At 51.7% G+C, this 13,661-nt stretch overlaps 1 protein-coding gene across 1 annotated transcript; it reads right to left on the reverse strand.

Annotated features, from left to right (window-relative positions):
• Positions 1 to 229: 229 nt before the first annotated feature.
• Positions 230 to 11,908, reverse strand: FLYWCH2 (FLYWCH family member 2). Its single transcript, XM_014833163.3, has 3 exons — positions 11,276 to 11,908; positions 2,214 to 2,630; positions 230 to 513 (listed from the first exon to the last, which is right to left on the reverse strand). Exons 2-3 carry the CDS (start codon positions 2,527 to 2,529, stop codon positions 410 to 412), a joined length of 420 nt encoding a protein of 139 aa, XP_014688649.2. The 5' UTR covers positions 2,530 to 2,630; positions 11,276 to 11,908; the 3' UTR covers positions 230 to 409.
• Positions 11,909 to 13,661: the final 1,753 nt, after the last annotated feature.

Genomic DNA, 13,661 nt, shown 5'->3' on the forward strand with positions numbered 1-13,661 from the left:
CCCAGTAGCTGGCTTTCCAGGCTGAGGGGGCCCCGGGGTGTGAGGCCCTGGGAGACAGAGGCCCCAGAGAGCACCTGGAGTCTGAGAGATGGGGCCCAGGCCGCTGGCAGCTCTGGGGAAAGGCTGGATGGGGGCAGGTATGTGTGGAGAGGCCCCTGGGGGATGGGGCTGGGGCTGGGCCTCAAAGGACCCAGAATCATGGAATTCTTAAAACCTGTCCATGATGGGGTCTAGTGTACAGCTTCTTTATTCTCTTTCCTGAATTTTTTTTTCTGCTTACAAAAGAAACTTATGCTTGATCTGAAAAAAATGACACAATGTTAAGAGTGAAAACCAGTCACAGCTGGTCCCAGGGAGAAGTCACAGCCAAGTTCACTGGCCCAGCAAGGCCCCACCGCCGTGGTCAGGGTTACAGGGACTTGCTGGGCATGCTGGGGCACACGGTGGGCTCCTTGGCACCTGGTGAGGGACTGCGGGCAGGCCGCCCTGCCAATCTTCCGGCTTCTTTTCCATCTGGAAGAGAAGGGGGCGGGTCACAGTGGTGTCAGAGGAAAAGAGGGAGTGGGGGGCACCTGGAGGGGTGGGCTCTAGAGCTCTCAGCTGCCATGGGATGTTCTGGAGCGCCACTGATTGACTTAAAGAAGTAATTGCAGGCTCTAAAGATACATTCCCAAAGGCCACCAGCCCAGGGACACAGAGGCATTAAAGTCATTTCCAGGAAACTTTGGGCCAGACCTGGGTTGAGCACTAGGCAGTGCTGTTATCCACCTTGGCTGGGTATGGGGCTAGAGGTGGAGAAGTCTGTGGACCAGGTATAGAGGTAAAGATGGGGTGGCAGGTTGAGGGGGTTGTTGACTGCCCAAGAGCATCTGCCTAGGGCAGCCCATGGGGCTGAGACGTAGCCCTTGCCCTGCTCTCCACCTCTGCAACTGAGGAAGGGTGGCTTTGTTCTAGTTCTCACAACGGAGCTGTGTGGTGTGCGGTCACTGTGGCCCCAGAGCCTGGGCAGATCCTAGCAGCAAGCAGAGGTCTCTGACGGGATGAAGGACCCTGGAGACGGCCGACCCACCGGGCTCAGCGGGAAGGATGGGCTCTGAGCCAGATGTCCATCTACCCTCTGCAGCGACCAGCTGGTGACCTCAGGTCAGTGACGTGGCCCCTCGGAGCCCTGCCTCCCCAGAGGTGATGCGGATGGCACCCTCCACCCCCTGGGCTGGCGGGAAGAAGCAGTGGACACGTGGAGGCACCTAGGGCACGACTGGCCGGTGGCAGTGCTCACAGGGGGTCCAGGCACACTGTAGAGCGGCCTCAGGCTCTGGGGAGACAGGGTCCTCTGACTCCCTGAGTACAGCTCCCATCCAGCAAGTGATGCAGGCTGAGGGGTCCCTCAGTTCCCGAGAGCTCCAGGCCTGTGGCTGAGGATCCCCCATCTCACGTGCTCTGGGGTCCAGCCCAGAGGGAAGCAGTGGGGCTCGCAATCCTACAGCTTCAGGCCACTCACCCCTAAGTTTCAGTTAATGAGGTGGGGTCCCCTGCACTGCCCAGCTGACAGAAGCCAAGAGCCCAGTCCCTTTCCTGGGACTGGCTGCCAGGCTGAGTGCCCTGGCTGACTCCAAGGGGCCACCTATTCACAGGCAGCAAAGACAGGCCAACCACTGTGGCTTTTATTGTCCCTATCTTCTCAGGGCATGGGAGACCCCACTTTCAGGTAGGAAGAAACCGCAGTTCATCTCCCTCCTAGACATTGGGCATCCCTCCCCCTGGGCATCCCTCAGGGTTCTACCCCCAAAGACATATCCATGTTCCAATGTCCCCGGCACCAAGCAGTAGAGGGTCTGCTTGGGGCCTCAAATAGCCTCTGGCACAGAAACCTACACACAGGAACCCCCCAGGCACATAAATACATAAGAGCAGACGGGGACAGAAATTGACCCAGGGACACAGACACACAAAGACCCACACAAAGGGAGCTAGACTCACTCCGCTATGCAAATACAGACAGAACCTCAGACGAACACACATGCACAGAGGCCTACGACATGCAAAACTTACACCGAGATGCGGTGTAGACAGAACACAGAAACGTTCATGGCACACGTACTCTCTCCAGAGCCAGCCTAGCCTGTCTGTCCCCTGGCTGCCCCTGTGTCAGGGGACTTCTGGCCCCAGGGACAGCTTGCTCCCAGCCCTGCTCGCTGAGACCGGGGCCTCACCTGTGTCCAGTTTGCTGCATTTCTGCTCCGGCTCCTGGGGAGCTGCCTCAATGGCTCGCTGAGCCTCGGGGTGGATCTTGAGGAGGGCCTTGGCAAGGGTGGCGGGGCCGGGCACCCCCAGGGACATGATACAGTGCACCCCTTTACGCTTGGCACCGGCCACCTTGGCACTGTCTTTGGAGGCTGTCAGCAGGACCAGTTTGGAGAACTTCCTGGGCTTCTTGGGAGCTGCAGGGACGACATCGGTGCCTGGGGATGGCTCCTGGCTGGCCTTCACGCTCTCAGCCTCCTGCTCGCTGGGCTCAGGCAGGGGCATTCCGGGACCGACGGCCTGTCCCCCAGGCCACACTCAGGCCCCAGCAGATGGATGTCTCTCCTCCTCCCTGTCAAGGAAGCTGGGAGTCCAGGGGCTCCGCCCTAAGGGAAGAGGCAGAATCCCGTCAGGGGAGGCACCCTGGGCCTGGGACTCAGGAAAACGGATCCGGGCTGGAGGTCAGGGCACATGGGGCTGCTTGGGGCCGGGGCTGCGAGGTGGGGAAGGACCTGAAGGGAGCCAGAGACCCCTGGGCCAGGGCCTCTGCTGGGCCACTTCCTCTCTGGGCCCACAAGGGGACACGCCCCCGCCCCATCCAAACCTCACTTTCCTGAATGTAAAGCTTGCAAACCACAGGGCTCTCAGGGGCGTGGAGGGTACCGAGGTGCTGCTAACAGTGACTCTGAATCGAGGCCCGCAGGTGCTGAGCACGGGGTGCAGCGTTTGCACAGGATTTTCCATTTCACCTTCAGCCCCATAGTATGAAAGCTCATCATTCTTATTGCCCCAGGTTGCAGGTGAGGATGCTGAGGCACAGCGGGGCCACCCACACAGCCATGGAGCACGGAGCTGGGAGGCCAGTCAAGGTGGATCCAGAGCCGGCCCCACACGGCACCTGGCGCACCTGGGCCAGGACAACAGTAACTGGTGTCACTGAGCGCCACAGTCAGAGACGAGCACTGTGGGATGTGAGCTCAGGCCACTGACCCTCCCAGAATGCCCAGTGCCCTTTCCCCTGACACCGGGTCCCAGAGAGCAGGCGCCAGGCCCAGCTGGCACTCTGCAGAGCACAAGGGGAAGCCAGGCCGGGGGAGGGTCTCTCTGGACTCACAAATAGACCAGGTCCCATCCCAGCCCTCAGGAGCTGCCAGGACCCCACGAGGGCAGCGGCCTGGTGCCTGCGCTGGTCCCGGTGCTGCCTCAGCTGAGTGGGAACAGGGCTGTGGAGGCGTCCCGAGAACCCGTGGTCACTGAGGGCTCCCTGGCTTCAGGCCTGGAGAAGCAGACAGGACCAATTATGGGGCCAATGGCAGGGCCGGGCTGGCAGGGACACCAGGGCCCTGGGGCATCAGTGTGGGGTGGCTTTTTTGTCTTTTTGGGGGAGGGGGTGGTGGCAGATAGTGGGGTCCTTCCCACCTCCCAGTAAGAGCCCAGAAACAAGACTGCCACCTCAGAAGACATCCTGCTGCCCCGTCCAGAACCCAGGCGGCAGCGAGGCCCAATGACCCCGTGTGCCCCTGGACCTGTCTCTCCACCCAGCACTGCGGTTCTCACTGGTTCCTTCTCCCTGCGTCCTCACACAGTCTTCCCTGAGCGGGCGTCCTCACGTCTTCTTACAAGGACTCCCGTCAGACTGGATGAGGGCCCACCCTAACGGCCTCATGTTAACTGAACTACCTCTTTAAAGCCCCCATCTCCAATACAGTCCTATTCTGAGGGTTAGGACTTCAACAGAGGAATCTGGGGGGACACAGTGCAGCTCATAACAGCCTAGAAGACAGTAAGTGCTCAACAAATCACGGCTTGTGGCATCTCTCCGTCTTGGTTCCAAACTTCCATACACATTCGGAACACAAGCGCGTTCCTGGAGGCAGGAGCAGCCAGGAGCCTGGCGCACACAGGACCAGGGGCTCTGCCCGGCTGGGGGCCTCCCACCAGCTGCCTCTTAGCACAAAGGCCACTGTAGGTCCAACAGCTCTCCTGGTCAGCCAGGGGCTCCAGAATATGATTATATGGATTCTTTTCTTTAGATTGTTTTAAAAAAAAGGTTTTTCTTAATTCTTGTAGAAACCACTTTTATCCAAGAGCTGCCAGTTTGGAAACACATTCCTGCCCAGTACACACTCCTCCACACTGCGGGGGAGACACTTAATTTCTCTGGATTTAGTTTTCTAACCAAGGGAAGTGATGAGGTAGATGGTGTTGAGGTTATTTTAAAATTCTGCATTATTTAATTGAAAAAAGTTATATAGACTAAGTTAAAGGTAACAATAACGGTGACTCTCCATAATCCCCCCCATCTTGTCACAAACTGCTTCCGTTTCTGCATTATTGTTTTCTCCACATGTTCCTTCATAGCTACAAGCAAAGCTTTCAAATAATTGTATTTCCTGTTTCCTTTCCGTTTACAGGGCAGAACGCACCAGCCTAGAGACAGATGTAACGACCCGTGTCAAGTGCCAGAGCACAATTTAATTCACACTTGTACTTGTGGAAAAGGCAACTTACATCTTAGGCAACAGTACCCAAACAACTTGAAATCAACAATCCAAAGTAACATATGTACCCCTATGTTCATTGCAGCACTGTTCACAATAGCCAAGACATGGGAGCAATCCAAGCGCCCATCACCGATGACTGGGTAAAGAAGATGTGGTGTATATATACGATGGAATACTACTCAGCCAGAAAAAAGACAAATTCATCCCATTTGCAACAACATGGAAGGACCTGGAGGGAATTATGCTTAGCGAAATAAGCCAGACTGAGAAAGACAAACACCAGATGATTTCACTCATATGTGGAATATAAACAAGCACATGGACAAAGAAAACAGTTCAGTGGTTACCAGGAGAAGGAGAGTAGGGGGTGGGCACGGGGGTGAAGAGGAGCACTTATGTGGTGACAGTCAAGAAATAATGTATGACTGAAATCTCACATTGATGTAAACTATTATGAATTCAATAATAATAATAAAAAATCTTCAGCAACAGTATTCTAGAAGGCCACAAGATGGAGGTGTTGCTCCTTAAAATTAACCACTTTCCAGGAAAATTAAATGCATGATATCATTTTTCCAAGATAAGAAAAACGGATATAGGAAGACTTTAAAGTATTTGTATTTGGTTTACAAAAAGCATTAATTAGGAAGTCCAATGGACACACTGAGCAAAAATTATCTTTTCCAGGCTAAACAACTATGCATTTTTCCAAAAAAGACTACACTTTGGTCCCTGTCCCGAGTCTCTCTCTCAGCCCACTTATCTTTCCTTCGATTTCTTCTCCACCCCAGTCACATTTGTCATGTATTTACTGACTTTATTTTATCCATTCTTAATTTTATCATTATTTTTTTTTTGGAAGATCAGCCCTTAGCTAACATCTGCCAATCCTCCTCTTTTTGCTGAGGAAGACTGGCCCTGAGCTAACATCCATGCCCATCTTCCTCTACTTTATACATGGGACGCCTGCCACAGCATGGCTTTTGCCAAGCGGTGCCATGTCCATACCCGTGATCCAAACTGGTGACCCCGGACCACCGAGAAGCGGTAAACGTGTGAACTTAACCCCTACACCACCAGGCTGGCCCCCATTCTTAATTTTAAAAGTGGTGCTTTTTACTCTGTTTTCAAAGAATTACATAAAAATGCACACAAGCCAAGTAAGAAGTAATTTACCAAAATGTTAGTTAGCACTGGTGGGAATGAGGGATTTCATTTTTCACTAATTTTCTACTATTTTTTCATCTAATTTTCTGTTATGTTCCCCAAATTGTAACAAGCATGAATTAATTTTACAATGGGAAAATACTTAACATTTAAAAAATAAGATACATTTACACAGACGGTAATTTTCTCTATTAGTACAATACTCAGAAAAAAAGGTCCCCATTCCTACACGACATAATGTCATACAAGAAAACAAAGATTAATATAAACAACTAGAACGGAAAAAAAAGGATAAAATTAACTACATTAAAATCCTGGTTTCAAATTTATAGACACAGTAGAAGCTGACAGGGAAAAGGAGTGACCCAGAGACCTCTTGTGCAGAAGAGAAAGAGAGAAAGAGAGAAGGGGGGTGGGAAGAGGGAGAAGACGCCATCCCTCTGGCCCTCTGGACCATGCCCAGCACTAAAGCGACCTGCCCAGAGCCATGTCATTGGTCTGAGCCAGGAACAAAAATCCTATGACATCAGCCCACACCTCCAGTACCGTCACCCAACAATCTCCCTTCCAAGTGGCACCATCACCCCCGCTCTGCCTCCGGGAGACTGAGGCTCAGGGCCTGAAGTGAGCGGCCCAGGGCCTCACAGCTGCTGACCAGCCGGTCCAGGGCCAATGCCCCTGCCTCCCTCTGCCCTGAGCAGCCGAGGCTTAAAGTGAGAAATGTCGGTTACAGAGGACGCTGCTGCACAGAGCTGCAGGCACCTTCAGAGAAAGTTGTTAGGATTATAACCTAAAGAATAAAATACATATCCATGAGTCCACGCTGATATAAACAATTTAATACATAAATAAATAGGGGGAAGGGACAAGGCGTCCTTAATTAGAATTCTAAAGAGGAAACACTTCCCCTTCCAGGAGGTGGAGCTTAAGTCCGACCCTTGACTGTGGACTGGGCTTGGAGCTCAGGTCCAGAGGGGCTGGAATGGGGAATACTAAGCACAGTGGAGAAGCCTGGCCGACACACCTGACCCAGGTGATCAAGGTGCAGGGCAGGCGCCCCGATGCGGTGTGCTAAGAGAGCAGCACGGCTTTGCGGTACTCTTCCCCCAAAGCCATCATCCCAGGCCAATCATGAGAACACATTAGACAAACCTAAACTGAGGGTCGGGCTATAAAATACGTGGCCAGGAGTCTTGAGAACCGCCAAGGTCACGAAAAACAAGGAAGGACTGAGGACCTGTCAAAGATAGGAGAAGGAGAACTGGGACTAAATGCAGGGCAGGCCCTGGATCAGACCCTGGAACAGAAAAAGGACATCAATGAAAAAACTGGTGAAATCTCAGTAAAGTCTGTAGTTTGCTTAATAGTATTGTACCAATGGTAATTGCTTAGTTTTGACAAAAGTACCACGGTTATATAAGATGTTAACATTAAGGGAATGTGATATTGTGATATAATAAAAAAATAAATAGTTTAATCTTTGCCCACAGTTCCTGGCTCACAGCTCCTAAAACCCTTATAATTTCCTAAGTGATTAGAGGAATGGGCATTTTTTGTTATATTTGGGTTTTGTCCACAGTTCCTGAAATAGCTTCAGAGCTAGGATGAAATGGATGTCTTTTGCTATTCATAAGAAACCCTTTTCAACCACATCTGAGTTTATTTAATGAGGTGACTTTTGGAAAGCCCCTAGATAACCTAAGGATGGGGGCTAGTTGCCAAGGGAACCCACTGGGTGTTTAGAGGGTTGGAACTTAGAGCCCCACTCCCCATCCTCCAGGGAGGGGAGAGGGGCTGCAGGATGAATTAGTCACCAAGGGCCAGTGATTTAATCAACACTGCCTAGGTAGCAAAGCCTCCATCAAAACCCAAAGGATGGTTTCTGGAGAGCTTCTGGTGGGTGAATACTTGGAGGTGCTAGGAGGGTGGCGTGCTGGAGAGGGCGTGACTCCACATCCTCCCTCACACTTTGCCCTGTGCATCTCCTCCATCTGGCTGTTCCTGAGTCGCATCCCTTTATAATAAACTGGTAGCCTAGTAAGTGAACTGTTTTCCTGAGTTCTCTGAGCCACTCTAGCTGATCCTAAAATTCATTTGGAAACTCAAAGGACCCAGACAGCCAAAACAATCTGGAAAAAAGAACAAAGTTGGAGGACTCACACTTCCTGATTTCAAAGCTTATCACCAAGCTACAGTAATCAAGACATAGACACATAGACTGAGGATGTAGAATTGAGAGTCCAGAAACTCTCACATGTGGGCAAGTGATTTTCAACAAGGGTGCCAAGACAATTTAGAAGGGGAACAAATAGACTTTTCAACAAATGTAGAATACTAGGACAACTGGACATCCAAGACAAAAGATGAAGTTGGAGGCCACCCAGTGGTGCAGCAGTTAAGTGCACACATTCTGATTCGGGAGCCTGGGGTTTGCTGGTTTGGATCCCAGGTTTGGATATGGCACCACTTGGCAAGCCATGCTGTGGTAGGCATCCCACATATAAAGTAGAGGGAGATGGGCACGGATGTTAGCTCAGGGTCAGTCTTCCTCAGCGAAAAGAGGAGGATTGGTGGCAGATGTTAGCTCAGGGCTAATCTTCCTCAAAAAAAAAGAATGAAGTTGGACCCCTTCCTCACACCATATACAAAAATTAACTCTAAATGGATCATAGACTTTATTGTGAGAACTAATTAGAAAAGTTTTTTTAAAAAAAGATAGGAGCATATCTTTGTGACCTTGGAGTAGGCAAAGCTTTCTTCGTTATAACACTAAAAGTACAGGCAAGCAAAGAAGAAACAGATAAACTGGACTTCATCAAAATGTAAAACTTTTGTGAGTCAAAGGACACCATCAAGAGAGTTAAAAGACAACCCAGAGATTGGCAGAAAATTTTTGCAAATCGTATATCTGATAAGAGATTTGTGTCTGGAATTTGTAAAGAATTCTAACTCGGTAATAAAAAGACAAATAACCTGATTCAAAAATGGGCAAAGGTGGGCCAGCCCGGTGGTGTAGTGGTTAAGTTCGCCCACTCTGCTTCAGCAGCCAAGGGTTCACAGGTTCAGATCCTGGGTGCAGACCTACACACTGCTCATCAAACCATATTGTGGTGGCATCCTACATATAAAAAATAGAGGAAGACTGGCACAGGTGACAGCTCAGGGACAATCTTCCTCAAGTAAAAAGAGGAAGATTGGCAACAGACGTTAGGGCCAATCTTCCTCAACAAAAAAAAGAGGGGGCAAAGCCTCTGCATAGGCCTTCTCCAAAGAAATACAAATGGTCAGTAAGCACATCAGATGTCCAACATCATTAGTGATGAGGGGAATGCAGAATGAAACCACTCCACCCCCAGCCCGCTGACTCAGAGGGTCTGGAAAGGGACCTGAGAACCACATTTTTAGCCAGCACCTCATTTGATTCTGACACTTTGAGAAACATTGATGATGCCACAGGCCCTCTACCTGAGAAGTCTGTCATTTCTAGTTCACAGATTGACTGTTCTTCAGCCACTCCATGAACAGGGGTGGACATGTCCTCAGGCTGGATCAGTCTCTCTCCTGGATTCATCCCTGACCTTCTAGCAACTTATTTTCTAGGTATAAAGGGAAGAGTTGAGAGGCAGTTACTTTAAGCCAAATGTATATATTTTGAAAATTAAATTTTTACTCAATAAAAGTTCACTGAATGAACAGAATTTTAAAAAGTAAAGCAGAAATGAATTAAAAAGATCAAAAGGCTTAACAGTTTACCTTACTTCACTCACTTTACGCTCTTGGCCTAACCCCCCAATTTGATGGTTTGATATGGCTAGGTCTCTGGTCACCCATTTATCCAAACCAGCTGTCATGATGCTGGTCTGCACAAAGGAGACCCAGCTGTGTAAAGATGGCTCCGTGTAAGCCCCAGATCACACGCACACAAGGTTAGGAACCGTGGGAGAATAATGGCCCCCAAAGACACTCAGGTCCTAGTCCCTGGAGGCTGTGAGTATGCTGCCTTCCAGGGCGAAGGGGAACTGAGGCTGCCGACGGCACGCGGGTTACTAAACTAGGAGAGCAGCTTCAATTCCCCAGGTGGGTCCAATCACAATCACAAGGGTCCTAAAAAGCAGAAAAGGAAGGCAGGAGAGTCAGATTGAGACATAACAAGGAAAGCAGGGTCGGAGAGATGCCATGTTGCTGGCTTTGAAGGTGGAGGGAATGGGTCACGAGCCAAGGAATGCTGGAAGCCTCTAGAAGCTGGAAAGACTTACTGTCTCTCCCAGAGCCCTCAAGAAGGAACACAGCCCTGCCCACACCTTGACTCTAACCCAGTGAGACCCATGTCAGACTTCTGACCTCCAGAACTTTAAGATTGTTTCAAAGTTGTGATGTTTTCAGCTACTATACTGGTGGTAATTTACCCCAGCAATAGGAAGCGAACAGGAGGTCAACAGAATTACCTTGATACACGTAGGAGAGAAACACTATCAACATTCACCAACACCTGCGTCCTCAGCCACGAGGACAAACCTCTTAACCTCTCTGGGCTGGTTTCCTCTGTGTCACGGGAATGGCGGCGAATTTAGCAGAGGTTCTTAATAGCAGTTAGACAAGGGTGAAGTCGTTGTTTTCAAAAGTTCCCGGCAATACTGACAGCTGTCCCCTCGCTGGTAGGATGATGGGCCCACTTAGGTGTGCAGGTACACATCCTAACAGGGAGCTTTGGAAAGCAGCAGTGACCCACAGAAGGGCAAGAAATGCTATCTACAGTATGCAGGGAGGAGCTTCCCCAAAGTGGAAATCTCAAGTAAGGGCGCCTCCTTTCCCTTAATCACCACAGCTCGGAATCTTAACTACTTTTACTCCTTCTCACCCAACCTAATTTATCATCAGACCTGTCTATGCCGCGTCCAGATGGCCCCAGCTCCCCGCTCCGCTCCTCTCCCAGCATTACCACTACCTCCTGACCAAGCCCTCCAGAGGGTCTCCCCCGCCTCAATATCTCACACCTCCTCTGCCGCCCCTGAGGGACCTCTAGAGCCACAAGAGTGGGACGGGGCTGGGGATGGGTGCAGGGAACGGGGCAGTTCTGGCTGGGGTCAAGGAAGGGCAGACCAACGTGGGGCTCCCTGATTTGGGGTGTCAGGGCTCATTCCTGGGGGCGTGTGGGTGGGGGGGAAGGAAGAGCGAGGAGAAATGGGGCGAATTGAGGGTGAAGGACAAGAAGGCGGCCTGAGCGCCGGGACGCAGAGCCGGGGGAGCCCTCCGCCCCAGCATCCCATCAGCATCCCTTGGGACCCTGGGAGAGTCCGGCCGGGGCGCGGCCACGGAGTGGGGCCCGGGACCCTCCCCGACCTGCAGGGGCCTGTCCTCACCGGGCACTGGACGGATGGTGATGGCAGCGGGACCCTCCTTCTCCGGCAACCGAGCCGCAGCAGGTCCCGCAGCCTCTGTGCCTCGGGCCCCCGCCTCGGTTCACACCGTCACCTCAAGCTGGGGTCACGGTGCGAGCATGCGCAGCAAGGCTGGGGGGGGGGGAGCTCATTCCTTGAGCCAACTCCCTTTCTCCGGGTCTTCCCCGGGCGGAGACGAACTGTCGGCCTGACCAATCGGCGCGCGGGGGAGGGGCCGCGGCTCGCCAAGGGGGCGTGACAAGCCCGGGATTGGGCGGTGGCCTTCAAGGGCGGAGCGTTGGGGATCCTGCGGCCTGGATTCGAGTCCTGGGCTGGGGTCTCCTAGCGCAAGGGTGTTGGGGTTGACTGAGACCCCCGGACCTCCCCCGAGGAGGGTTTGACCCCGGCTCCCCGCGAGGTAAGCCGGAGCATTTGTTGAAAGGCCTCGGTCACCCCGTCGCTTTCCTGAGCGAGCGGAGGGAGGGTGTCCGTTCATTAACCTACTGGCTCCGCTCAGCGCAGCATCATTGAGGGCGCAGCAGCCCCGCTATCGGTCCAGCCCTAGTCCATTGGTCCCACCCTGGCCCAATAGTACAGCCCTCGCCCATTGGTCCAGCCCTCGCCTATTGGCTCCTCACTCACCATTGGTCCCTCCCTCTCCCGTCGGTCCAGCCATCGCCACTGTCCCGCCCTCGCCCATTGGTCCAGCCGTCGTCCATCCGTCCAGCCTCCAGTAAACAGTGCACAGCCACTGGACGTTTGTCATTCTCCGACCACCCTGTGCGATGGGGACCGGGATTGCTCCGGCGCAAGGAGCTGCGGGTCTGGGCGCTGCTTTCTGGGACACTTGGCGGGTGGCTGCCGGAGCGGCCCCAGGCGTAGGGACGCCCCCGCCTCCCCTCCCGCACTGCGCCTAGGGCCCTACGCTCACCGCGGACCACCATCCCCGCCCCAGCCCTGCGGGGACCCCTTCCTCTATGCGCTCCTTCCGCTCCCCCTCGCCTGGCCGGAGCCCCCAGCCTTTGGGTGCGCGTCCTCAGCGATTGCACAGTGAAGACGCTGCTCCTCTTTAGAAAACCCCACTCTCCCTTGAGACTCCCTCCCCTCCGCCTTCCTCCTCTCTCTATAGAGCTGCTGCTGGAAGTGCCCTCTGAGCTCCAGGAGGTCCACGTCCAGGCCCCATGGGGCGCGCCTGCCCTGGGCCTCCGTGGCATTGCCCATGTCCTTCTGTGTCCTGACCCGCATCCTCTTCTTCCTGTCCAAATATCAGCGGGATCCGCACCCCCTTCAGAAAGGCTCCCTTCTTCCTCCAGGCCCTGGCTCTGCAGATCCCTTCTTCCCACCTTCAGTTCAGCTGCCATGGCTTCCACTGTCCCCCAATCCTTTCTCCGGGGGCCAGGTCATTTCCTGGGCCTTCTCCAATGTCATTCAAAGGACTTCATGAATTTGCCATATCTACTGACCATCCACTGACTACTGGCTGTTTCTAACTTTATTATAAATATCTTTATATATAAATTCCTGACATCACTGATTATTCCCTTTCTTGAAATTCCTAAAAGACATTGAAGAAGGCTAATATTTTAAAAGGCTTTTTAAACATGTTGCCAAATTGTCCCCAAGGAAGTGCACGAGCTTGGGGTCAGATAACTGGGTTCAAATCCCGGCTCTGGCATTTACTAGCTGTGTGAGTTGGGCAATTGCTTCCCCTCTCTGTTCCTCAGTATTTCATCTGGTTAATGGAGATAATAATGGCACCCACCTCATGGAGTCATTGTGAGAATTCACAGAGTGTGATCCAGTGGGTCCTGAGTTTTAATATTTATATTCCTTAGTCCAGTGGTTCTCAAACTTCTTGGTCTTAGAACCCCTTTACACTCCTTATAAATTGTTGAACAGCTCAAAGAGTCTTTGGTTATGTGGGTTATACCTATCAATATTTACAATATTAGAAATTTAACCTGAGAATGTAAAATAGCAATAAATGTACTCTATAACTATATCTTCAAACCAAACAGTGAGTGAGAAGATTGGCCATCTCTGAAAATCTCTTTCATATTGTGTTTGAGAAAACACAGCTGGGTCTTATGTCTGCCTCTGCCTTCACTCTAGTTGGATATATTGTTTTGGGTGAAGCACATGAAGAAAATCCAGCCTCACACAGAGAAGTAATTGGAAAAGGAAGAATTTTAGCAGCCTATCAGATAGTTGTGGGTACTCTTCTTTGATACGACACCAACACTCTACACGTGGTAGTTTTTTGAAGGTTCACGGCAAAATGGAATCTGAAAAGACACCAGGACACTTTCTGTATTCTATTACATTAAACTCCATTGATCTATTTTGCACTTTGAAAGGATCTTTTACC

The sequence above is a fragment of the Equus asinus genome, chromosome 14 (assembly GCF_041296235.1).
Source record: "Equus asinus isolate D_3611 breed Donkey chromosome 14, EquAss-T2T_v2, whole genome shotgun sequence".
Taxonomy (NCBI): Eukaryota; Metazoa; Chordata; class Mammalia; order Perissodactyla; family Equidae; genus Equus; species Equus asinus.

Coding starts and splice junctions, on each gene's coding strand:
- FLYWCH2 (XM_014833163.3), bottom strand. CDS start 2,529: ATGCCCCTGCCTGAGCCCAGCGAGCAGGAGGCTGAGAGCGTGAAGGCC. Junction 514..2,213: donor ATGCAGCAAACTGGACACAG/GTGAGGCCCCGG, acceptor CTTCTCTTCCAG/ATGGAAAAGAAGCCGGAAGA.